This window comes from Symphodus melops, assembly GCF_947650265.1.
Source record: "Symphodus melops genome assembly, chromosome: 8".
NCBI classification, from domain to species: Eukaryota; Metazoa; Chordata; class Actinopteri; order Labriformes; family Labridae; genus Symphodus; species Symphodus melops.
In genome coordinates, this window is record NC_136698.1 from 1907265 (window position 1) to 1933404 (window position 26140).

The window sequence follows — 26140 nt, forward strand, 5'->3', positions numbered from 1 at the left end:
GACAAACAATACTGCCTTTCTTCTTTTGTTCTTCTTCTTCTTCTTGCTTTGACAAATCTGTTTCTTTGTCTTCTGTGTCAATGTCCTTCTCTTCCTCTTCCCCCCCCCCCACACACTTTTTGCAGGATTTTTCCCGAGTCTTTGCGCTGGTTGCTGGCAACCCAGCACTACAGGCGGTCGAAAGCCATGATGCTGCGCATCGCCAGGAAGAACCAGGTTGACATGACAACCGAGCCGAGTGGAGTTCTTACAGGTGAGGGACTTTAAACAACAATAAATACTCCAAATCAATCTCTCCTTGAGCTTCACTTCTGAACGAATCGTTTCAATCCTCCGTACACGTTTGAGCACGTTCCCATTCCTGGCGCTCATAAAGATGCAAACTGTCTCGTAAATCACCGACATGAGAGGCATAAACTTTAATTGGCTCCAATCTGTTCGCCTCTGGGAGTGATGTTCGACTTTTCAGGGCTTCCGATGCAGCCAGCAGTTTGCAAAAAGGGATTCCTAATTCAGACTTCCTTTTCCGTGCGTTGTCATTGGTTACAATCCAACGAGCAAGGCGGGAAGCGAGAATGCAGATGCAGTCGAGATGTGACGTCTGTGAGGGGATCATTGGCGGGACCTGCATGCAGATAACTGATTCTCTGAGAGGTCCTCAGATTGAAAAATGTTGCTCACCACACTGATCGTTTTCCTTCGTACAGACGCCCCGCTGAAACGCTCGTGTAGGAAAGTAGTGGGAATACAAACAGAAACACAGACTACAGCCGACATTGAGTCAGAGAACGATGCATACATTTATGCAGCTATGTGAGGCTTCGGAGTAACAGCCAATAGTAGAGCAGAACTTTGGCAGAATGTTTTTGTGTCTTAAGGTAACGACACAGACATCTGTGTGACGCGTGACAAACACTCTCTGAGTCAAACACTCGCCATGATAAAGCCTAAGACGTTTGACGTCCTGCGATGAAAACATGCCGCTGTGCATGATGAAATCAAAGTGCAACAAAACAAGAATCTGAAGATCTCCGTCTTCACGCGTGTAAACATGTAGTTTGAAATCAGCCTTTCCGATCTCTCCTCATGATGAAACACATGCACGCTGTGTTTGATCGCTCACTGGTGGATGAATAAACTCGGACATCTGCAGAGGTCTTCCACATGTGACTATAAACGGTCATTGCAATAGTGCAGTCCTTGTAGAGATGACACATAAGCTCTCTCTCTCTCTCTCTCTCGCTCATCCTCACCTGCCTCTGGGATTGATTCATTGTGTCTGCTTCTCCTGGAGGTCTTGCAGACAGGTGGATGATGAGAGAGTGGGCACAGGAGCGTCCTGTATCTTTCCAAAGGTCCCTCTGGCACATTAGCTTGTCTGTCCTTAAGGCCCCCCCCCCCGCCCCCCCCCAGTGGCCGGTGTTCTCATTACCTCCTGAGTGATAAAAGGTCTCAAGGTGTGCGTTTCATCTTTCCTCGCAGAGCTGGAGCAGGAGCTGCACAAGAAACCCCAGAGGACCTGCATTGTGAAGATGATGAGCACCAGGAACCTGTGGAAAAACATTGTGGTGCTGTGTGTCAACTCGTAAGTGTGTCATGGTCATGGGGGGGCGGATCAAAGACGACAGCGTGAATTAGATCTCGTCCCCATGAGAGAGCGAAAGACACGCTCACCCTTCTCTCGCTCCTTCTTATCATTTCTTTTCCCGTGTCTCCTGCAGGCTCACAGGTTACGGGATCCACCACTGCTTCGCCCGCAGCATGATGGACCCCGAGGCCCAGCCGACGGCTTTGTGCCACGCAGACTATTACACCATGGCTGGCATCGCTGTAGCCACGTGCCTGGCCCTTTGCCCCGCCGTGGGGCTGATGGGTCGTCGTGGAGGGCTGCTCACTTTCATGATCATAACAGCCCTGGCGTCACTCCTGCAGCTGGGGTTACTGAACCGTGAGTAGGCACACAGAATTACACGACGAGGCGACTTTACTGTTTACTAAGTCATGAAACTTAGAGGCTGTTTGGTGCAGGGGGAGGAGGCCCTATAAGCCTTTCTAAAGCTACACCTACATACAGTTAAAACTGCTGTGACTCTCTCATGATGTGTGGAAACCTTCAGCAGACGAGTCTTTGATTTGGGATGGAAGCAAACAAGAGCTGCTTGTCCTTTCTTAGCTGGCGCACGTTGATTTAGACGCCATCGTTACAAGTTTCGGAGTCACACTCAATAGCTGTATCGAGTTAAATAAAGCATGTTAGCTAGCCGACATGTTGAAATGTAGCGTGGGATAAAAAGAGTACGGACTGCATTGTGTCGGATGTTACTCTACGGCGCTACATGGATGCTTGTTTCTCGCTAACGTCACGTTACGATACCTTCGTGAAGGACACATCAGACGTTCGTGATAAAGCTGGGACAACCAGTTTGTTTTTGCACATCAGGTAACAGGACAGTGATGTTACCCGTTCGCTTACATAAGTGCTCTTATTGCACATTTCCTCTGCCGTCACTGGCTCATTAAAACAGCACAGCCTGCAAATCTCTCTTGAATAGCCCCCCCCCCCCTCCTCCTCCTCCTCCTCCATTCTCCCTGTTTTGACCTACATATGCAGCACAGAAGTCATTATTTCAGGCTCCAGTGGTAAACTGCTCTGAGTTCTCCTGAAGGCTGTTTTTCATTCTGCTCGTCTTGAGTCAGCACTGTGCCGCCCTCTGTGCTTCCTAATGACATGTTCTCCTTCCTGTCCTTCCATGCTCGCTGCCGGAAACCAGTGATTGGGAAGTACAGCCTCCGTCACGACACAGGTACATTTTAATGATTGTAGATACAAAAAATGATTCTGAAAAGTTGCACATAATAATTCAAATCTTCTGCCTGGGCTTTGTGGTGTGTGTTTTTTTTTTCTGGTACACTTACATGCATTCTCCTCTTCCTCCCTGCAGTTCTGCGAGACACTCTGAACAGGAAATTCTCAGTGGCGTTCTCCATCATCGGCATGTTCTCGTCTCATGCAGTCAGCACGCTCAGCATTTTCTTCTGTGCTGAAATCACTCCCACCGTCATCAGGTGAGCCTGGACGCTCGTAAACACGCCACACAACACCGTGCAGAGCTGTCGTACTTTTCATTACACCCACACACACAGCAGCTGATGAAGCACAGTCAGGGGACAAGAAGTTCTTATGTGCAGCCTGTAGCCAACATGATTTATTATATGCAGTTTAATTGGATTCTGCTGGACTGTACTGTCCACAAAAACAGAAAATATGTTGAATATTTAATTTTAAAAAAACAGCAGAGAAATGTATTTTTTATTTTTTTTGGAAGGAAAAAAAAAAATCTATCTTTGAGGTAAATTGAAATTAAAAAGTTACATCTTTCTCGAAGAGAAAAGCAGCGTGAGCACGTCCAAGCAAAAATATTTACAGATGCAGGAAAAAAAAAGAAAAGTCTGCACACTCCTCAGATAAAAGCCAAAATAAAAGATAAAATCTTCTCATATTTTCTTCCCCTTGTTGGTAAAATGTATGTTGTAAGATTGTGAGTAAATGGTTCACTGAGATGATTTCTACATAGTCCATACTGCATGTTACCGACGCTCACGTTCTGATGCTGCTTCTTGGCTCCACCTTGTGGCGTCGTTGGGATTGAAAAGTGACTTTAGATGTGACGTCTGGAAAAAGGTTCAGCCTGCTTTAAAATCAAAGAGTTTGCACCGGGTGTCGTCCAAAGGTGCGAACGAGCAGGAAGGTGTTTTGACCCAATGCTTGGTTAGTCATAAGGAAGGGCGTTAAGGTTCACACTTTCAGAGCCTCTCAACCTTCACGTGAGCAGTCTGAGTTTACTCTGAAGTTAACGAGGCGTGAATGTTTCCTTCTGGAATGAGCCGTTAATCTGAAGCACATCCAAACGGCTCCTGTTTGTTTCCATGACAACCTCTCTAATTTACCTGCTCCTCTTGTTGTCTCGTGGTTGCAGGGGTGGAGGGCTGGGCCTGGTCCTGGCCAGCGCTGGCTTCGGCATGCTCACCGCACCAATCATGGAGCTGCACAACCAGAAGGGCTACTTCTTGCACCACGTGATCTTCGCCTGCTGCACCCTGCTGTGCATCATCTGCCTGCTGCTGCTGCCGGAGCCGCGGGGCCATCCTCTGCCCGAGAGCCTGGTGGACGGGGAGACCTTCACCCGGCAGACCCTGCTCCACCCAGGAGAGCAGCACCTCCTTCTCGCCAAGACCGACGGGGACTACTCCAGGGTCCACGACACGCCCTTACACCTCTCAGCCACCGGGGGCGCCACAGTGGCAGTAGCCACCGCTCTGGCAGCGGTACCTGCCTCGTACGCCCTGGCGACTGGAGGGGAGATTATTGGAAATCGTGCCATAGCCAATGGTGTGTGAGCATCATAGCAATAGTCTACTACTGTGCTGTTAATCGCTCGAGCATTAACATGACTGAATGGGCTTTGAACTTTCGACAACAACAAAAAAAAACTTTATAAAAGGGAAATCAAAATAGTTTGGATGAACCAAATGAACTCTTTTACTGTGGAGCTTTGAGGTGGTGACGACGGTACATTTGTGTAGTTTTTAGTGACTATGATTCATTCAGGAGTTGCCAAAAAATATTGTAGTGGACCGAGTTTGTCGTGTGCGTCCAATAATATGAAAGTGTTTTTGAACATTTCTTGCACTGCAGTCCGCTCCGTCGAGAATGATTCACAGGGAAAAAAGAAGCAGATGCAAGCAGGAGGAGATGCAGCGTAGAGCAGCTTTTTCCCGATGACGAGGGCTTCGTGAGATTCTCTGTTTGTCGTTTTGACTCGATGAGGGAGGATCCCGCCGCGACCTGTAACTCCTTTTAGAAGTTCTTTTTTTGCACTAAACTTCAGAGACACAATCAAGTGTTTTGTGATTTGAAGCCAATACACTGGAGAGATGCAGGGATTGGCTAAACCACTACCACTCTATTTTGCATGAAAGGGCACAAGAAAAAAAAAAAAAAAAAAAAAAAAGGTTTTACATGTTTTCTCTTGTTAATTGTGTTCCCTCTTCTAAATGTCCAACGAGGCACTTTATCCTCAGAGGTTGTCGTTTTTTTAAAGGAAGCATTACCGCTGTCAGTGTGGGTGTATGATGGTTGTTTGACGTTGAAGAGCAGCCGGAGACCTTGGCAGACTTTATGTGTAGCCTATAAAGACTGTGAGTAATGCAAAGCCAGCCTGAGAGTTGAACGGACATTCGAGTGTACCGCTGTATGTCTTATGACGCGTCTCAGCATTTGAAGGCTTCATCGTGACGGCTCTGTTCTTTTTTTCTTTTTTTTTTAACGAAGCAGAGAATGTAATTAAAGAAAAACCAGTATTTATTTTCATGTCGTGACGCCAAGGGGCAATTTTTTTGTCGCTTGAAATACCTCCTTAACTAGCAAAGATTTCCACTCCTCCACTTCCTCTGTACCGTGGTAGCGTCGTAATTCCTTCTCCTAGGACGTGTTAACTCTAGCCAGAAAGCACAATATTTTACAGTTTTTTGAAATAAGCGTTTGTGAAGATTATAGAGTAGAGCAGCCCTGGCCTAGTCGTGATTAGTGTACGTTTATACACTTTAATATGTAAGTATCCTTTAGGACTGCAAAAAAAAAATGTGCGTACACGTGTGCCATTCATTCATAACGTACGGAGCGTACTTTTATAGGATATAAGCACATCAACTCAACCATGAACCATCAAATGTCTCTGAATCCACCGCTCCCCAACATCGTCCATTTTTGAACCCATGTTTAGTACTCAGCACGTGTTTCAAACAGCCTGTTCGGTTTGCTAGTTTGTATGTTTCCAGCAGTGATTCACTCCGAGTCCGACAGAGAAAAAGAAGTCAACCACTAATGCTGTTTTCTAAGTGTTATTTTTTTAATATGATGCATTTGTACAAAAAGCCATAGGCCTACATGTTTTGATAATAAACCACTTAATTTATTATGTCAATAAAAAACACTTGATGTGACTGTTTGTGCTTCATTATGTCAGATTGTATTTACACTATCAGAAAAAAAAAAAAAAAAAGAGGAGGAGGGAACGATGATCGCTCAGAAGTGTTCGGGGTGATCCTCCAGCTCCTTTTTGATCCGGTTCTCCACCAAAAGACCCAGACTGGAGTCCTTCATGGGCATACTGTAACTCACAAAAACCTGCTTTTTGGTCTTCTTCGCTGCAAAACAGACAAAAAAAAAGACGATGAAATCACTAACCCAAACTCCTGAGTTAAGATTAAACAGAAGTGAACGGCCACCAGGCGCTTTAATGCTGTTCTGTTAATACTTGTGGAGCAGCGAGACGTCTCACAAGTGACTGGAGCCGACCCTGAAGTATGGACTCATTCAAAAATACACTTTGAATCATGAATCTAGAATCAATAATTAAATTCTGCATCGAATCGTGAGTCCAAGAATCAAGATCGAATCAAATCGTGAGACACCCAAACATTCCCAGCCCCAGCGTTCGGTGACGGAGGTCGGCCTTGGTCTCAAGTCCGGTCTCGTCTTGGAATCGAAAACTTTTTTCACTCAGACTGGGCGGACTCAGGATTTAAAGTCAAGAGCACCACTGATTGGCTGTTTTTCCACGTCATCTCTACGATTAGAATTTTATAAAAGAACAAAAAAATAACTAATCTGAGTCTGAGCCAACGTTCTCCAGAGGCTCCTTTTTTTTTGCACATGACAAAAAGCTACCGGCCGTAAATGCATGTGAGGAATCAGCTCGCTAAAACAGCTTGACATCTGAAACCTTTAAAAAAAAAAGGGAGCGTCATCAATGTGTGCTTCGTAAGTGGAGACTTTGAAAACACATCTGCAGTCTCTGCAGCTGCATGAACAAACCAGTCTGTCTTTGAAAGGTCAACTCCACTGAAGCAAGCTTCAAGATGCACATTAGTTATTTATGGAGATAAACTGGGACCAGCGCTCCATCTGGAAAAAAAAATTAAAATGTGAAACGGCAGCAACGTCAGCTGACTGTCTGCAGTGAAGATGACGATGGGATATTTTGGCCTATGATGTTCACATAATGAGGATAACTGTAGAGAGCTTTGAATCACTTTGCAGCAGGAGAACGACGACATGTATGCACACAGTCATCAGGCAGCGTTACCTAATCTCTGAGCCAAAGAGTTTGCAGCAGTGTCAGACGGGTCCCCCATCACTAAAGTGGATAAAGGCATTGAATCCTGCAGACAAAAAGAATGAGAATAAAGTGAGTCCCTCTGTGAGGACGCAGCATTTGTCACAGATCATAAAAGAGTCATCAATTCTTAAATATACATCATTATTGATTTTGGGCACGTGTGGGATTATACGGGATTAACGACAGTCTAAATGAGGGTGTCCATGCCTGTCCACAAACAAACTTACATGCTCAAATATGACTGAATCACTGCGACCAATAGTCAAGAATATGATTGATTAGAAAATCCTAAAAAATAGTGAGAACCCAGTATCTAATTGTGCAGGCTGGTATATACTGTAAATTTAATGTTTTGTTAAGATAAACCTATAATTAATTATTTTCTTGATTTTGATTACCAAACAATACATAACTGGGTTGGGCAAAAGTTTTGCTCTATGCTGGAGGTGGAGTCCATGGGAGGAGGTACCAGGAGAGGGGATTTACTCGTTACCCACTGTGACATCACAAGGGGAACACATTTGAAACGGAACATTTTTCTCTGTGTTGTCAGACTTCTGCACGACCACAAACAAAGGACTGGATGGGGTTATTTCATATTTTGTTGGTCTGTAGACTCTCAGGCTACCAAAATAAATGTTCAAAAACACAGTACAAGTGGATTTTTCACAAAATGTCCCCTTTAATATTTTAATTCAGTCCTGCTCTTTTAAAAAAGTTTGTGTGTGTGTGTGTGTGTGTGTGTGTGTGTGTGTGTGTGTGTGTGTACATAATCTTATCCAGTAGGAATCACTCAGGTGTGTCTTGCTTGCTCACATATTTGCTGCTCATCGACACCGCCAGGTTGGACAGAACCGGACTGGTTCCGACCCACAGGAAGAACCCGTCCCGGAGCTTCATCACGTGGAAGTGAACGAGCTGCTCCAGAATCTTCTCCGAGAAGTTGTGCACCGTCACGGCATCAAGCGCCGCTCCATTCACAGTTTCGCTCATTATTATTATTTAAAGTCAAACTAGCTGCAGGAAACGACCATCACACCACAGCTCGTGTCAGCTCACTGTAAACAGCATCACTTCCGGGTTTAGCGGGGCAATTCAGACAGCAGTAGTCGATCACCGATCATCAGACTGAGTAAGCAGCACGGGCACAACTGATCATGACCTCGGAAGCTACAGAAGTGACACCATATTTACTGTTAACATTTAAAAACAATAATAAATCAATGTCTGCCATGGTTCCAAATCCCCTTTTTATTTATTATCCAATATTATTTAATCATGTAAACAAACAGTAAAGATAGAGTCAGCAGCTTTTTTCTAAAACAGAAATTACAGACAGAAATTGGTGAATATTATGGATGCAGACACAGCCGCAAAGAAGAGAAAATATAATCACAGTGAGGCGAAACACTAAGCAGATATGGCTCTGAACTTTGGGTCGGCTTTGACCCGCGGTCAGCACAGGCAGGCGCCAAAAAACCGGTGGTAAACTTGAGCAAGCCTGCTCAATCAATCAGCTTTTTAGTCCACATTTATTTGTTGGAAAACAATGAAAATGCTTCACATTTCTTTTAAACAACAAAGCTTCTCTCAGTGTGATCATTTCCAAAGTACGACTTGGTTACCCGGTTCTTTAGCTCTTTATTTCACCGAGTTAATGAATCGTCTTCCAGGAAGTCTTCGGCCAGTTTGTTGAATTCTTCGGCATATCTCAGGTGGAGGTTGTGTTTACCTTCTGGCATCAGGTGTAATCTAGAAGAAGAAAAAAAGGATGCACATAAAATGTATTTTTATCTGCTAATTTAAGATTTAAAAACAATTTCTCTCGGTCTGTTTGTGTCTCACCGTGATCCTTCGATGTGCTTTGTAAGGAACTGTGCGTGAAAGTTTGGCACTATGGGATCTTTCTCTCCGTGGATGATGAGGGTTGGACAGCGGATTAGAGGAAGATGCTCGATGCAGACGCTCCCTAAGCAGAAGATAAACAAACAGCTTTAGAGGATGTGACATGAATATACTCCTTAAATGACGATAATCCTCTCAGCGAAAACAGACTTCAAACGTTGGGGAGCTTTCTTTAAGACTTGATTGAATCACTGCACAGTAAGTCCTCTGCTCCTCTTCCTTTTACTTCTTTAGGATTGAAGTTGAAGAGTTCTCCCTTACTCAGCACATACCTTCTGGTCTCCTTGCAAACTTTGAGAATCCATCCACCCACGCCCCCCAGGTTTTAGCAAATGTTTCCGCTCCGTACAGCTCCTCAAAGGGCTGCCTCATCCTCGCGCTCCACTTGGAGATATCCCGGACCCCTACACACACACACAAACACACACACAGTAGTTGAATGTATTACACCCTGCACAGTTCACACACTTCTCTGGTCGTAATCCAAGACAAAAAAAAAAGTACCTTCGTAAATCTGAAGATCTTGCTGGGTGATGAAGGCATTCGCTCCCCAAACAACCATCCTGCTGATCAGGTCGGGGTATCTCGCAGCCGCAATCAGAGCGGTGATTCCTCCGTCACTCCAGCCGAGCAGAGAGAACTTTCCAAAGCCCAACGCCTGCAGATGAGGGTGAATGACACACTTTTTATTAAATCACAGGGCTGAGAACATGTTGATGGTTTTTATTTTTTTAGTGGTGACACGTACAGAGGCTCTGGTCCTCTATAGATTGTGATGGATGAATGGAAGTTGAACAGACCTTCATCAGATCCACTGCATCCTTCGCATCCCTTTCAAAGAAGTCCAGAGGGAAGTCTCTGTCTGGGGGGCGAGACCGTCCATAACCACGAGGATCCCAGCCAATCACAGTGAAGCGTTCCTTGTTCAGAGACTTCAGCTGAGGGCCAAAATCAGTCCGAGTGCTTCCTGTAGCAGAGGAGACCAGGATTGTTTTTCCACAAGCTTAAAAGATACTGAGACACAGCCGCTGTATGTGTGTGTGTGTGTGTGTGTGTGTGTGTGTGTGTGTGTGTGTGTGTGTGTGTGTGTGAGGTGCGTTGTTGTTTATACCGAGAGCACCAGGAAGCAGAAGCAGAGCGTGTTTCCCTCCGCCGGTCTGCTCGTAGAACAGATCCACTCCGTTAACACGCTGCCTGCCTGACACCACAGAGCTGCTGGGACACACACACACACACACACACACACACACACACACACACACACACACACACACACACACACACACACACACACACACACACACACACACACACACACACACACACACACACACACACACTCTGGTGACAAACAGGTCGACACGTTCTGCAGCTCATTGAAATCACTTCAATTATCTTTTTTAATTGATTATTTACAATAATTGTTGTTGTCGATGTTTACATGCCGCCCTGTGTGGTTGTCAGTCATGTTGTGTTTTTTTCATCTTTCTCAATAAAAGCATAATGAATAAAATGTACTACATAGCAGGCCTTTGAATGATAATCATTATAAACAGTTTCACTATTATTCTGAAGAGAGATGTCGACCCATACTGAAAGGACAACTCCTGCATGAAAATGAGTCATTATTTAATTGAGGGCACATTTACTTTTTACTTGTAGTTTATGTGGTTCATGTTCAGCAGTAAGGATCCAGTCTGCATGTTCAGGAGGGGTTACTACTGTTTCATTGTCTTCATTAAAAAAAAAAAAAGACTTTTCCTGAACTTCTTTTAAAACCATCGTAGCTACATAGAAAAGATCATTTAAATAAATCATCCATTAAATACTTGAACAGCTTCTCAAACACTGCGACGACTAAAAGTAAAATAAAATAAATAAGTCAATCCTCATTTACATTAAAATAGACTAATTGTTAATACAGATCAGAGGTTCAGAGCATGTTTTAGTTTGGTTCAGGGGGCTCAGCCTGGCATGCAGCGCCATCTGGTGGATGTTGATGAAATAAAACAAAGCGTCTCTAAAACGAGAAAAAAAATTCCTGCAAGTAACCCGTCACTAACAGCAGGTCAGCACTTCATGTTTTGCAGCATTAGGCTGGTTAAAGTTCGTACTTGTGCAAATCGTCGTGCAAGCAGGCCAAGTATGTTTAAAGACAGTGAGAGTAGTTACCAGCACGGCCGGGTCGCTGTCATGACTCCTTTAAGGTCACTTCTGTTTCTGAGGAGGAAACGAGCTCTGTTCACACACATCGCCATGTCTCTCTTCTCCTCTGCACACTTTCAACTAGTTAAAGTTTAAAAAGAGTCCCATGTGATCCTGCACCTCTCACCAGGAGGGAAGATCCAGGAAGCTGCACTCCTCACCTGGCTGCACATCATGGTCTTAGTGAGCAAAGGATTTAAAGTGAAAGTGCGTGAAATACAGTGTGGAGGCAGAATTCATGTAGATCAGCTAAAACGAGTAACATGTCTTTATTTGATGGGTCCCGTTGTCTCTTCACTGTCACAGTTTGAAACAGAGAAAACAAAGATCATGTGTTACAGTAAAAGTTCAGTGTGCGAGCAGGTGTTTTTTTTTTTTGGAGTTTCCCTTTATACTGATGTTTCTAAATGACCTACAAAAGAGACCACCAGGGACAAGATTCATCATCTCTATGTTATCATAATTAATGTGTGAAGCCTCTGTGGAGAGGAGGGCGTCAGATAAAGTGATTAACAGCACGCTGCAGGCAACTCTTAGGGGCCCTAGACCAGCAGGGGGCCTCTGAGGGCTGATCAACTTTTACCAAAGCAGTGGCCAAAATCTGCACATTTTGCAATGACAGTAGGAAATCTTCTTAAGGAGGCATAACTATGTGAGAGAACACTGGGAATGATAGGGATGAATACTGCTTGGAGAGGCCCCCCCCAGTGGATTTTTGCAGAGGGCCCAAACAGACTCTGGAGTGGCCACTGGCAGCAGGAGCCTAAAATTGATCATTTCAAACCAATGATGAATTATTTCTATCCATTTATAATCTATACCAGTTTTTTTCACTTCGGGGTCGCAGACGGCTGGAGCCGATCCCGGCTGTCATTGGACGAGAGGCGGGGTTACCCCCTGGACGCTACGTCAGCCAATCACAGGGCTGACATATACAGACAGAAAACTAGCCACATGCACATCAGCAGGTAACCTCACAAGCATGTCTTTGGACTGTCGGAGAAAGCCGGAGCGCCACAGTGATAACCACTGCACCACCGTGCAGCCCAAGTTTCCCCTTTAAATCATTTGAAATAAAATGGAAAAACTGGATAATACACCAACAACAACTAACAGAACGCGGGAGGAGGGGTTTGTTCGACCACTCATCAGGTGGTGTTTAACCGTGATATAAAGTGCGACCTCGTTCCAGATGTGAGAGTCTGTGTGACCTCTGACCACAGCTGGGTTTGTAAACCAGTGCTGGGATTAGTGGTCGAGACGGTGATCTGGTGATGGAGCTCGAGCGCCAACCGAGGAGACGAGATTTTCTAATGGATCTGATAGTAAAACTTAACACAGCGAGAAAGTGCCGTGCGGTCACAAGTTTCATTATTGTCTTACATTTGAAAGTCTAAGAAGATTGATAAATCAGACGAGTACGTTTGAAATAGATCAGCAGTAAAAATGAAACTTTGCACGATGTTATTGTTTGCTTGTATCAGATCGAGCACCTGTGTTTGTTCAGAAGAAGGCATCCAATCTGAAAGAACAATTTAATCATCACACATGATGAAATATTTACAACACAGCCCCCACCTACTCCTCGGCTCACTGCGAAGGTGTTTTCAGGCTCTATCAAAGCGTCTGTGTTCATCACTGGCTTTGACCCGGTGCTGTTGTGATGAGCTGTTCAGACCTAGTTCTCAGAGACACACGGAGCTTTTTGTAAACGCCTCCACGCTGCTCTGCGTGTCAGTGCGTGTGAGCTGTGCCACACACTGAACCACACACACAGGAACACAACACAAAGGCGACAGAGGCGCGCTAAAAATAGCTCAATCGCCTCAGAGCGATGTGTTGAAGATGAAGCAGAGCTTACTGGAAATGCAACCACTGAAGTGGATTTAAGTGGATGTCCACTGAAAAACAACAACACATGATTTAAAATAAATGGGGGGGGGGGGGGGGGGGGGGGGGCTTTAATCTGAGAGATTGTGAAATACTGTTTTGAAAAGAATGACTCCTGAAGCAGCTCATAAATCTGAGTAAAGATTTTGTTCTCCGCTCCTCCTTTTATTTTACACAAAGAACAAACTGGGATATCAATATGTTTTGTTATTGATTCAACCGATTCTTCTGTCCAGACTGAAATAAATGTCCAGCTGTTGGATGGGCAGCCATTAAATCTGGTTCAGATATTTATTGTTTATTGAGGAAACATTTACAGTAACGACCCTCAGACTGATTGTGATGACCTTCGGTAGACGCTAATGCTTTCCAGACAATGAATATTATTTGCTTAAGTGATCACCATTTTTTTTCCTTTAAAAAGAGAGAGATTACAATTTTCGTTAATGAAGAAAATACTTTTAAATCTTTGGGTTGAGGCACCGGTTACTGAGTGGTTAATTTAATCGCCCAATAGGCTGCAGTCCTCGATACAGGTGGCCCTGGGTTCGAATCCGACCTGTGGCTTCTTTGCTGCATGTCATTTCATCTCTCTCTCTCTCTCTCTCTCTCTCTCTCTCTCTCTCTGATTTCTGCCATGACTCTTGGTTCAGATGTTCGCGGCGAGAGTTAAAACCTCCCAAAGAGTTTGTAATTTTTTTTTTTTTTTGTAATGAGTGGGCATAACCTTAAAGAGGACATATTGTCCCCCTCTTCTCCTCCCTTTCAAACAATCAGTCCCCCCTGTGCTCTTAATGAAACATCTGTGTTTCTGTGTTTTGGTCCAGATATAACACGAATCGAGCAGCAGAGGAGGTTTGTGACCCTGGAGAAACCAGCTCTGTCAGAACGCTCTGTTTTGGTCAAATGTTTGTCGTCAAATTTCTTACAACGAAATGTTTAAATCCAAAGCCAGTCAAAATGTAAAAATACAGAAAATCACATGAAGGTAAGCGTCGAACCATTTCATCAATGAACTGAGAGTTTGGTTGAATTTGAGTATTTATGCCTGACTGTCCGAGTCCCCTTCACCTGCAGGTTGTTACACACGTTTCTTATCAGTGCACTTTATTTTGGGCCTCATTGAGAAGTTCTCCTTGTACGGTATACGGTCTCAGCAGATAGTGATAGCCCACTGTTGGATGTGTTCTCTGCCCTCTGGACCCTCAATCATCTTTGTCTCGTTGGTATGTGTCCGTCCACAGTCCCATGACCTCGCTCTTAGTCTAAATATAAACCTCCAAGGAGGGTGCTCCACTGTTAAGGTCACATTACATCATCCCGAGCAGGCTATTCTCATTCAAGTAGCACTCGGAGAGAGTACGAGCTGTGAACGCGCTGAAGGCTTTATGACCCGCTGGGTCACAAAGAGAAATCTGTCAGGGGCAGATTGAAAACGATGGGACAAAGTAACAGCTAGTGGATTATTGTTTTACCGAGGAAGAGGAGTCAACCACAGCGAAACACTTCTGGACCCGTCTGGAGCTCTGAAGGATTCACAACTTGAGGAACTGAATCCAGATTGTGCTCTCGAGTTGCTGCGTAGTTCTTGAGACTTCTGGCAGAGATGGGTAACGGGATAAACAAGGTAGAGTATCAAATGTTTAAATCTCAATAACTGCTGTATATATATATATATATCCATGTTACAATAGCTGCCTCAACATGTGACTTCATTTCTACATGTTTTAAGGTCCTGCCTGATCTGTATCTTGGAAATCTGAAAGGTAAGCTGCTCTGTGTCTTTAAAGTGATGAATTTATTTATTTTCAGGATGATGCAGATTTTGTTTCAGTTCCTCCCATAGACGAGGCATGTGGTGAGATGCTACACTGAGCTCAGTTTCTATAGAGTAGAGGGGGTCACAGTGCAGAGCAGAGTGAAGCGTTGAAGACCCGACGTGTGCAGGTCGTCTACGTGAGGTTGCGGGAGTTGCAAGTCTCTGCAGCTGAAGGAAGGTTACGGGTCGTGTGGGAGGGGAGTCCCCAAAGGACAGGGTTGTCCCCCCTGTGTTCACCGCTTCATTTCTTTCATATTAAAGCTGAAAATGCAATAATTTCTGGCTTTAAAAAAAAAGAGAGCAGGAGACATTTAGACTGCACAGGAAATGTCTTTAAAAAAAAAAAAGGACATGAAACAACATCATGGATTTCATTTTAACAAGGTTTCGGTCTTCACTTGTCCGGTATGACTTGGAGGAGATGAGGAGATGTAGAAAAGAGTGAGACTTTAAAAGTGACAACCGAAGCAGAGAAGCTGAAAAAAAAATCCCTTTTAAAGAAACTTTAAAATACTGAGCAGGGTCGAAGCAGTCCTCAAAGAAAGGGGGGGGGGGGGGTATCCACCATTACATAACTTTTATTATCACTGATCAAAATCTGAAGAGGGGGTCTTTATTCAATATGGTCCCACCTGAGCTCTAGATCACGACTGTCTCCACTAACTAAAGAAACACAACCAGTGAAATGTTTGGACACAGCTGCTTGATGTTATTATCTCACAGAGTCCAGACTTTCTGATCTGAAGGATTATTCTTACATAGAATTGAAAGCAAATGTTTACATTAAAATATCAAACTTCAATTAAAATGAGACTAAATCCATGTTACATATAGGTTTTAGTTGAGTGCTTATATCACCTCAGATATTTCCAAAAGTTATGAAAGCCAGGGAAATCATAATTTTATAGATGTAACAACGAGGTCGAGATGTTGTCAAGGAAACACCGGAAAGTCAAAGACAGTTGTTTCATGCTTTATGTGCTGCTTTGATAAAAAAAAAAAAAAAAAAAAAACTTGGCTGGCCAGACAAAGACAATATTACTGATGTCATCTAAGTGAAGTTTTCTTCCCAAAACTAAAATGACTTTAATTCACTGTGATTCAAAAATGTGAAAAATAGTCAAAATAAAGAAAAAGCCTCGTGTCAGAAGATGTGTCCTGATTCAGTATGAATAACTCAGTTTTGTTTTAGCTCTCGATGTGAGCGAGCTCACCGACTCGTCCTTCACTTGTATCTCAGTGCAGCCATGTTGTTATTATCGGAACTGTTGTCTGTATTTGATAGGAGAGTGGATGCACATGGGGGGGCGAGCTAACCGCGAGGTCGTCTGTACGCTGTGCAGCTTTGTGGACTTTGTTAATCCTCCACAACATGACACACGGCCACCATTACACGCAACGCTGATCTACAAGTTTGCACATTCTGTTTTTTTTTTGCCTTCGTTTTCAATAAATAATAATTGAAATGGTGTCCCTGTTAGTCCAGCTCACTGAGCCTGGGTTGGTAGCTGGTCTGTGATCAGCGGAGGGACAGATAGTTAGCAGCTTCAATGTCACATCAGCACCATGACACCCCATCAAAAACATTTCTTCAACACGCTCAGGGCCTCCTTGGTTTCATGACCTTCAAGTTCCTGGCTTTAAATCAAAGTTACATAATGAGACAGTGTTCTCTCTGGCAGTGTGTAAGAAGCATTCTTATTCATCTTTAGTGTTTGTTTGTTGTACTTTTAAAAACTGTTTGGGGGGGGGGGTGCTAGGCCTGGCTGGGTACACAGGACTCAGCACAGACTCATCTTGTTCTTTTAAAGGTGGCATCAGCATCCTGCAAAACTTGCAAAGCATGAGAAAAAAGAGCTGAAGACACATCTGTCCCAGCTAGAAAACATTTGGCTTCCTTTTACAGACTAAAATTTGATTAGAAGAATTACAGTTTCTTGCTTTTGGCCAAGCTGTTCGACTGTTTTAGAAACATTGGTTTTCCGGTTTTTCTTTCAGTTCAAAACCAGAACAAAACTTTGAGGCCATGAGGCCACATTTGCTTGGGAGACCTTAGAGAAGGGGGGTTGTTGTCGGGTAAAAAAATGCTTTATTTAGATTTAGCTTAACATGGGGTCACTTGTGATTGGACGGTGAAAAAAACTGAGGGTTTCTTCATTTTCTTTGCGGTCCGCAGATGCACGAGACAGGGAGCTGCTGGCAAAGCACAACATCACCCACATCCTGTCGATCCACGACACAGCCGCGCCAGTCCTGGAGGTGAGCCGTGTGAGCCGGACATAAAGAGCACAAACGTCCGCTGAACTCACCAGGGCAGCTTTCCCTCCTCTCTGAGTCCGTGCTGCTTTGTACTCGTTCTGAAAGTGCACACTTCATATTTACAACTGGCCTAATAACTCTAATAATCTCTAATTAACTAACGAATGAGAAAGCTGCTCTGTTCAATTCATTATGTGTTCAGCTATCTGACCGACCGAGGGCAATTTATACTTATTATTATTATAAATCAAAATGTTATTTATGTAAGCTCTAAACCCTTATTAAAGTATCACAGTCAGCGATCTATTCATCATATGAGCCGCCTCGGTTGAGAGCACAAATAAGTACTTTTTTTAACACACATAGCTCATGTTTTAGTTCACTCAAAGACCGGTGACGTAGACCACTTCAAGTGATGTGAAAGTCAGATGTTCTTCTTTTCAATTTGGCACGGAAAGTCCTCTCAAGTCTTGCATCAGTCGCGTCCTGGAATTCACCTGCTCTTCACATGACTGTGTTGAATCCCTGCGAAAAGTCTGAACATGTGAATGGTGTTTTAGGTCCATGCTGCAGCTGTGAGGCCGACGCATGCAAGTCATGAGATTTGGAAATGTCGATATTTTAATGAAGGTACTTTTGAAAGTGCAACTGCAGTTAGAAAAGAGTTTTCAGCTTCTCAAAGTGTATTTGTATGTGGAAGATTTTCTGTGTGTGTGTGTGTGTGTGTGTGTGTGTGTGTGTGTGTGTGTGTGTGTGTGTGTGTGTGTGAATGTGAGAACCTGGAAGTTTGAAAGTAGAAACACACCTCCTTTGATGTTCTGACACCTTACAGATGTTAGGACATACTGTACAGCTGCAAAATGTGTTCAGACGTGGGAATCAAAAATATTTGTGAGCGATCAGAAAAGTTAAAAAGTTGTGTTTATAATGAACACGTTTTGTTCTAACGCAGTGAAAATCTGCGTCGTTGTTTGACTCGCTTTTGGAAATCTTGCTTTCACAACTTTCATCTTTTCTTGCTGAAAGCGAATCATGAGAAGTGCTCAGAGATCTCTGTACACTTTCTCTGTCCACTGCACGCATGTCTCATCCAACATAGAAGAGAAACAGCAACTTGTATTACAGTATCACTACCCAAACTGGTCAACCACCAAAACTCTACTGAAGGTTTTAGGCCTGATATTGAACCCGACTGCCTGATTGACCTCTACAAATCATTCTCTCTGACCTCCGATTCATTCAGCTCACGCTGTTATCCAAAGCGACGCACTGAGAGAGTGAGAACAACACTCGATCTAGAAAGGAGAAAACAATGTCAGGAAGTGCAAACGAGCGGCTTTAAGAGAAGATTCGATAAATGTCTTCACCTTCATATGGCTGACGCAGATTTTGCGTGCTGTGGTGTAACGATGACTCAGGTTTTTTTTTTTTTTTTTTGGGGCCCAAATGGCCAGATGGGGACGATTTGATTTGCATACCTAACAGTCAGACTGCTGACTGATTGATTTCTTGGAAGACAGCTTGTTGCTTTCTGAGGGAGGGTGGGTGGTCAAAATTTGCAACCACCAAATCTCTAAGGTCCAACCCGACATTTACTGCACAGCTTGCAGCTTGACTTAACATACTGCAACAATATTTAAATGCAGTGGAGGTATTGGATCAAAGTTAAGCTAACAAATGGACGCTTTATCGGAAGCTGAAGACACGAGTGTTTTGCACGTTCTTACAATTTGCACGCTCGTTGAAGTGTTTGAATTCTGAGTGATGTTTGTCATGATCTTTTAAAAGTGATGTTGCAAAGATTTAATGAATTTTACAATTTATTTTCCCACCCTGGATTTTCTGTTAGTGTAAGCAAGTTTACCGACAGGCGTGCAGCATTCCCTTTAAGTACTGTGTTGTTGATGTGCGTGTGCGAGCTGAGTGTGTGCGTGCAAGCCGACCTGACCAGAGCACATCCAGAGCTGTGTCCCAGAGGGCTCAGGGGTTTTTGCAGCGGTGCAGTCATAGCAGGACGAGGTAGTTTCTGTCCACTTCAATGAAACATCTTCAGCTGCCAGGTGCACAAAAACACACACACACACAAACACACACACACAGGCAAACATCGTTAAGTCATGACCTACCACATCAGCAGGGTCAGATGGGCGAGGTCTCTGGGGCTGTCCCATCCAGCCAGAAACAGGAAGTGTGTCAGAGCTGGTGATGGTACAGATGACCTGAAAGGATGAACTCCGTGGTCACGCTTTGTTAGCTGCTGTATAAAAGTTAAATCAGCAGGTTTAAGTCACAGGATTGTGCTGTTTCACTTACTTATTCTGTATTTTTCTTCGTGTCATGACTAAACGTTACTAATACGGCGAGCTTCAGTCCAAGCCCTCCTCTCCTCTCGTTCTCCTCCCTTTCCTCGGTGAAGTCGTATTTTCACGTGTTGGTCTTTTTTTCTGTCTTTAGTGAGAACAAAAAACATGAACGACTTTCCTCTTTTCGCCCGCTACAGGACATGACGTATCTGTGTATATCTGCTGCCGACCACTCCAAGCAAAACCTGTGAGTACACGCTTAAATAAATGTACAGTATGTAAATCAAGACTTTATTTCTATAACACAACAAGGCAATTCAAAGCTCCTACCACAAGACATCGAACGCATCATGACAGAGGAACGAAAGAAAAATTAAAAATCACTGAAACAGGTCAGAGAACCATTCGGACATTTTGACTTCCTCCTTCAGATTCCAGATTTGAAGGACTCACAGTGAGATCTTCCCTGAATCCTGAGAACGTCTTGACAGGATGCATATTTTTTTTTTGCATGCTTATATAATTATGTAATACTTGTGATTTGTGTAGAGTTTAAATCTGACATCAGAACAACAGTTAGTTCTGCCTCTTTCAACCACAAACTGACACTAAAACTTCCACCCTCAAGTCAGAGGACGGTTGTGTCTGAATGTTTTAAATATTCGTTCTGTACCTTTCAGTTTTACCACAACGAAAAAAAAAAGTCTCTTTTAAATTTACAAAACAAACGTTTAAAATGACACGATGTGGATCTCATGAACCAGATACACGTTTTTAATCCCAGTCAGATTATTACAGTTTCACACAGTCTGCAATGATGAATAAATCCTAAATGTTTCAGACATGGTGTTGTTGAGACATGTACACACACACACACACACACACACACACACACACACACACACACACACACACACACACACACACACACACACACACACACACACACACACACACACACACACACACACACACACACACACACACACACACACACACACACACACACACACACACACACACACACACACACACACACACACACACACACACACACACACACACACACAGAGCACCGTGTACAAACACGGCTCAAACCGGCTTGAACCGGTGACCCTCTGATTACCGACCTAAGTCCCATACATACTCAACTCTGCCGCCCCTTCGATATTTTCACAGAACTAAAAAAAAAAAAAAAAAAAAAAGTTTATTTGAATTTCATGAATAAAGCGATACATATATTCATGTGTTATTTCTTCCTCCTCCTCTCAGGGTTCAGTTCTTCAGAGACAGCATCATGTTTATTCACGAGTCTCGACTGAAAGGAGAGGGCTGCCTCGTCCACTGGTGAGTCGGCCGAACGAGACATCAGAAACATTTACAGCATGCTGATGGACACTGGGGATTTATTCACCGTAGCTGCAGAGGTTTGAGCGTTATTCTCACTCCTCCAAAGCGAACACACGCTGAGTGAGATGGCTTTGTCCAACTACATTTTTGGGTTTTTTTTATGGGGCGCGGATGGCCTAGCGGTAAGGTCGTGCTCCAAGTGGATGGTTCAGGTACGAGTCTGACCTGTGGCTCCTTCCCCCTTATGTCATTCCTTACTTTCTCTCTCACCACGGTCTCTTACTCTATCCCAGTGCCGTCCAAATTAAAGCGAAATTCTCTCCTTTACGCCCTGATTGGTGGAACCTTGACGACTTCTCTCATTTTCATACATATTAGGTTTTCATCATGTATGTACTGTTGTTTCTCTTCTTTCTGTCTCGATTGCTGTTCTTGTACTGTCTGCTGTCATTGTTTTAAATGCTGTCACAACAAGTCGTCCTCCGGGGACAAATAAAGTCAAAGTGGAGTTGTTTCAGTCATAGTTCTCTCTTTCTCTCCAGTGTGTTGTCCCTTGTTGCGTTTGACGTGTCCTTGGGCGAGACACTAATCCCGAACTGCATCCCGCTTCTCCGTCAGCGGCGTGTGAACGCATGTGACTGGGATCAGTCCCAGCAGCCTTCAGTGTGTGAATGTAAGATGAGATATGTGATATCAACGAGACAGAGGAATAGTTAATGCAGAAATCAAACGTCAAAAACAGAACATGGAGGAGTGAAAAGCACTTTGAGAAGTAAGACGACTCGAACACGCTCAAGTCCATTTGCAATCTTTTTTTTTTTTTTGCCTCTTCCACACTTTTTTACTGCAGTCTCATCTTTCTCATTATTTCAAAGCAAGTTACATGAGTCATAACATACGTTACTTTAACCTATAAAAGGTCTGAAACTGGAGTCATTTGCGTGCGAGGACGCAGAAAGGAAGAACAAACATGCAGTCTGATATTTGTCTCTTAAAATGGAGAATTTGCCTAACTGTGATTACTGACTGGAAATCCTCATCTTCAATTAACTCACTTCTCATTTTCAACCACATCAATGTCACCAAAGCGAATAAAACTTTGTTTCATTGTACATCACATCATCTTTCATCCTTCCTCATATCAAAGAAGAAAAAAATCAAGCATTAAACCACAGCTCGTACACGGAGGTTTCATGTTTGGGACTCTGAATTCGTCGGGGAGAGCGACAGTGGGCCTCACGCTGTGAGTGTGTGTGCTCTCAGTGTTGCAGGCGTGTCCCGCAGTGTGACCCTGGTGGTGGCTTACATCATGACCGTGACAGGGCGGGGCTGGGTGGACTCTCTGGCGGCGGTGAGGGCGGTGAGGCCGTGTGCGGGGCCAAACCTGGGCTTCCTGCGGCAACTGGAGGAGTTTGAAAACACAGAACTGACAGACGTGAGTGACACTCAGGCATCACTAAGAGCTCACGATGTAAAACATGTTGTCAGCAGGGTTCATCATAGGCAGCGTTGATCACTTCCTCCAGATTCACCTTTTCATATTTTGGTTGAAATTGTCTTTATTAAGAACTCATGCGCTCTTATCCTGCGACCGATGATCCCACTTTGGCAAATTAAAATATCTTCAAGTCCATCACCATACATATCAGTCCATAAACATGTACATTAAACACACCGTCTGCACACGTGTTGTGAACAATATGTTTCTAAATTAATCTCAAACATCGTCTGCAAAAAAGTCCAGAATGGAAAAGTCAGTAACAAACTAACCAGCAGCTTTGACATCGAAGGAGATCCTGCAACATGAGTCACCCACATGCTTCCTTTTTTTTCTTTTCAAACCTGACTTTCTAAACAGCTCCCAAAAAATAAATGCACGATGAGCATCTTTAAATATTTATTCTTCAAGTCCTGCACGGATCTTAAGGCCCAGTGCTGCAGAGCTCCTGTATTTTAAATCTCTCACACAGATAGGCTGTCACTGAAGGAAGAAGTGCGTCTCTCTTCATCCTGACGCACAGCGAGACATGACGCATCATATTTTCATATCTTTGTTTTAGTAGGTGGGACATCTGGAGTAGAGTCTTTCCCAACCTTATATTTACCAAGAGGCGTTTCAATCACTGCAGAATGCAGAAGATGTCAGTGGAGAGTGGGATACGGCACCTCAGCCACCAGTCAGTGAAACCACTGTAAGATAAGAGATAAGATAAAATGATCCTTTATTCATCTCACAAAAGGAGGAAGTTACAGCGATACAGCAGGAGAAAAATCACACTGTGTGAAATTAAACTAGATAAAATTATAAAAATGTAAAAAAAAAAAAAAAAAGTATCAAAAATAGCTAAAAAAAAAAAAAAGAGCCAGTAGATTCTGTATATAATATAATTATGTATAAACTGTGTGAACACTATCAGGCTCACAGTGAATATAAGGATGGACATGTTGTTGCACAAGTGGATCAATTATTACTGCAATGCAAAATTAAATAAAATCAGGTGGCGATGACGTCTTACAACATTATTATTATTATTATTATTATTATTATTATTATTATTGCACAAAAGGTAGGAGTGAACTGTCCGTTTGTCACGACCTGAACACGTCACATACGGGAGCCCGGCTCTGTCGACAGAGTGGCATCTCTGTTGTGGGAGGTCATGGAAGTTATCAGTAGGAGATATGAGCATAATGTTAATGACTGGTGTCTTCACTCAGTTGTTACTGAAACATAAAATCAACAGTAACGCAGCAGACATCATAAAGCTCTATGTGTAACATGTGTTGGGTTAAACATTGTCATCTTGGATGGAAGGCCAAAGAGAAGCAGAGGTGACTCACTCTCTCTCCCCCCCTGTGCTCGCCCTCTCCAGTATCGGGCCTGGTGGAAGGAGCGATACGGGAAGGTGTCGTTCAACGATGGCGAGGAGGTGGAGAACCTTTTGACGAAGAGATCTGAAAGCAGCAGCAGCGGCGGCGGCGTAACGACCAGCGTCACTCCTGCAGCGAGCACACGGAGCACCTGAAGAAGGAGGCGTCCGTCAGCCTCGTATTTCATGAACACTCGAGGACTGTGAGCTTCCTGCTTGAACGCAAACGTTGTGGATTCTGTTCTTCTTCGTACCGTTTGAAAGATCACGCAGGACAGTCATGTGAGCGAGGGGGATTTCTGTGTCATTGTCTCAGCCGTCCCCCTCTTCCCCTTCATCAAACGCTGTCCTTACTTCTAACTGTCAAAACAACATGCAAGGGCAGTCAAGCCTGACGCCAGAGAAACATGTACGTACAGTGTGAATGTACCCTGTGACTTCTGTTATGCTGTGTCCTCCACTTTATGACTTGCTGTAGACAGCTGAAGAGCTCAGTATCGTCCAGTCACACGGAATCTGCAGCAGCTTTCATTTATTTAATCACACTTGTATTTTCTCCTTTGGACGTTTGATTGTGTTTTATTAAAGTCGGCCTGATCCAAGTATGACTTTTAGTTATGTTATTATAAAACGGGCTCGTGTGTGTGTGTGTGTGTGTGTGATAACTAGAGCGCTCCGCTTCACTTCACTTCGGTACGGTACTCATTCATTGGCGTTTCCACCATCAAGGGTTTCTGAATGGTACCAAAAGAACCGATCCGTACCGTCCTCCTTTTCTGTTTCAGTTCTGATCCGATCCTAAAGGTTGGAGCTACGATGACTGGTTGAAAGAATCTCCACCCTCCCTAATAATAAAAGAAAGCATGTTTAAATATCCTGTGGATTTGGCTGTTGACTATTGGACGACCTCGGAGATTTAGACCGCCCTGTTCTTCTTCTCTGTTGTATTTATGGGCGGTATCACACGATACGTCGCGGTGGAAATGCAAAGAAGGTCAGGGTTCAAACTGGACTGACTCAGTCTTTGCTTTTAAGCGTCCTATATGTGCAGTCCTGCTGCTTTCAATTCAAACAACTTTAACTATCGACCTCCTGGGAATGTTGTTGTGGAGCAGCTTGTACACGAGTCAGAAACTTAAATAGAGACAAGTTGACGTACAAACGGCCGATTCGATGTAAACGAGACCAAAAGGATGTTCAGCGATCTGATCTCGGAGATGATGAACACATTCCAGCAGTGGTTCATTTTACAGCTGTTGTGTTGTGATGGCTGCGGAGACGATTCACTGAAGAGGGCATGAGCAGAAGAAGCTAACATACTCTCAGGCTGCTTACAGAAAGACAAACAAAGGAGACTCTGAATAAAAGAAGTACTGCGGGACTGACTGAGGAAGACTTTCCTTAAAAGGTGAATGATTCTCTGCGTCAGCGTCGACATCGAACTAAAGTTGGTCTAAGTATTCGCCCGACCTTTCAACCTCCACAGTTTTATCAGGCATGCTTTGTGTGTCTGTTGTTCACAGGGACTCACACACCTGCAATGACCCCTGATGGCTCCACAATACAGACATGTACGTGTGCTCTCTGTGCAGTATAAAGCAATGAATAAAAATGTTGATTTAGTTTGATTAAATTAATACTGTAGTGCTTTTCTCACCTCCACATTCACACACTGATGGAAGAGGCTGGAAGAGTGTGAAAACAGACGGATATCTGATATTGATGTCAGTGATGGTGAAACAGGGAGGACTGATTGTGATTTACAGTGAACTTTATAAAAACTGCTGAGATGATTCTTTCATATCTGACATATCTGTGTCGAAGCACGAGGAAGTCAAACCCCATCACTCACTGGAAGTTATTTAAATCTCATGAATATGTTGATCTCAGTATTCTGTTCGTGATGTCTAAAGCTCGTAAAAAAAAATCCAGAAAACATCAGGAAACGATCTCAACAGAGAAACCAAGGAATCTAAACTAAACATGATGTTTAAAAGACAGCTTTAGTTTGTTGAAGAAATATGACGACGAGGTTTTTCGTTGTTTGTTGTTGTGACATAAAACTTAGTTTGTGATCTGCTTTGAAAATGTCACCGAGGAATGTTAATTAATGAAGCTGCTTAATGAAATGTTCTTCTGAAGGATTTTACATTTGTTCATTTGTATTGTTTGGTCAAAGAATGACATTTTTTCTTATAAAGAAATGTGTAAATAACAGGAAGGTAGTTAGATGGGCCTGTCGATGTCAAACTGACTTCAGATTCAGGACTTTAGATTGTTTTCTCAGTAAGTTTATGATCGGACTGATTAATGAAGAATCTGAATGTGTTTATTCATCTCAATCTAGAATCAGCTGAA

The 26140-nt window shown here is 43.5% G+C and overlaps 4 protein-coding genes across 5 annotated transcripts in view; 2 read left to right on the forward strand and 2 right to left on the reverse strand.

Moving 5' to 3' along the window:
- slc22a23 (solute carrier family 22 member 23) overlaps window positions 1-6003 on the forward strand; it is an 18512-nt gene extending 12509 nt beyond the window's left edge. Inside the window, exons 5-10 of the mRNA XM_079351177.1 lie at window positions 126-253; window positions 1483-1585; window positions 1722-1948; window positions 2772-2804; window positions 2943-3066; window positions 3978-6003. Of these exons, the coding sequence (XP_079207303.1) occupies window positions 126-253; window positions 1483-1585; window positions 1722-1948; window positions 2772-2804; window positions 2943-3066; window positions 3978-4398 (1036 nt within the window). The 3' untranslated portion in view covers window positions 4399-6003. The remainder of the gene's footprint in view (window positions 1-125; window positions 254-1482; window positions 1586-1721; window positions 1949-2771; window positions 2805-2942; window positions 3067-3977) is intronic.
- psmg4 (proteasome (prosome, macropain) assembly chaperone 4) lies at window positions 5305-8350 on the reverse strand. The gene is made up of 3 exons (XM_079351222.1): window positions 7998-8350; window positions 7149-7224; window positions 5305-6207 (listed from the first exon to the last, which is right to left on the reverse strand). The coding sequence occupies exons 1-3, from the start codon at window positions 8172-8174 to the stop codon at window positions 6086-6088; spliced, it is 375 nt and encodes a 124-aa protein (XP_079207348.1). The 5' UTR covers window positions 8175-8350; the 3' UTR covers window positions 5305-6085.
- A 62-nt stretch (window positions 8351-8412) lies between these two features.
- On the reverse strand, window positions 8413-11526 carry bphl (biphenyl hydrolase like). Of its 2 annotated transcripts, none has more exons than XM_079351209.1 (7): window positions 11259-11526; window positions 10198-10298; window positions 9887-10053; window positions 9591-9744; window positions 9359-9490; window positions 9027-9150; window positions 8413-8933 (listed from the first exon to the last, which is right to left on the reverse strand). In XM_079351209.1, exons 1-7 carry the CDS (start codon window positions 11342-11344, stop codon window positions 8828-8830), a joined length of 870 nt encoding a protein of 289 aa, XP_079207335.1. In that variant the 5' UTR covers window positions 11345-11526; the 3' UTR covers window positions 8413-8827. The 2 variants fall into 2 exon arrangements, with proteins under 2 accessions (XP_079207335.1, XP_079207334.1); XM_079351208.1 differs by having other exon boundaries at window positions 10198-10301; window positions 11259-11525.
- A 3005-nt stretch (window positions 11527-14531) lies between these two features.
- LOC306828673 (dual specificity protein phosphatase 22-B-like) lies at window positions 14532-24848 on the forward strand. The gene is made up of 7 exons (XM_079351218.1): window positions 14532-14808; window positions 14914-14947; window positions 17177-17259; window positions 19760-19809; window positions 20835-20909; window positions 22176-22347; window positions 23786-24848. The coding sequence occupies exons 1-7, from the start codon at window positions 14788-14790 to the stop codon at window positions 23936-23938; spliced, it is 588 nt and encodes a 195-aa protein (XP_079207344.1). The 5' UTR covers window positions 14532-14787; the 3' UTR covers window positions 23939-24848.
- The last annotated feature ends 1292 nt before the right edge of the window (window positions 24849-26140 follow it).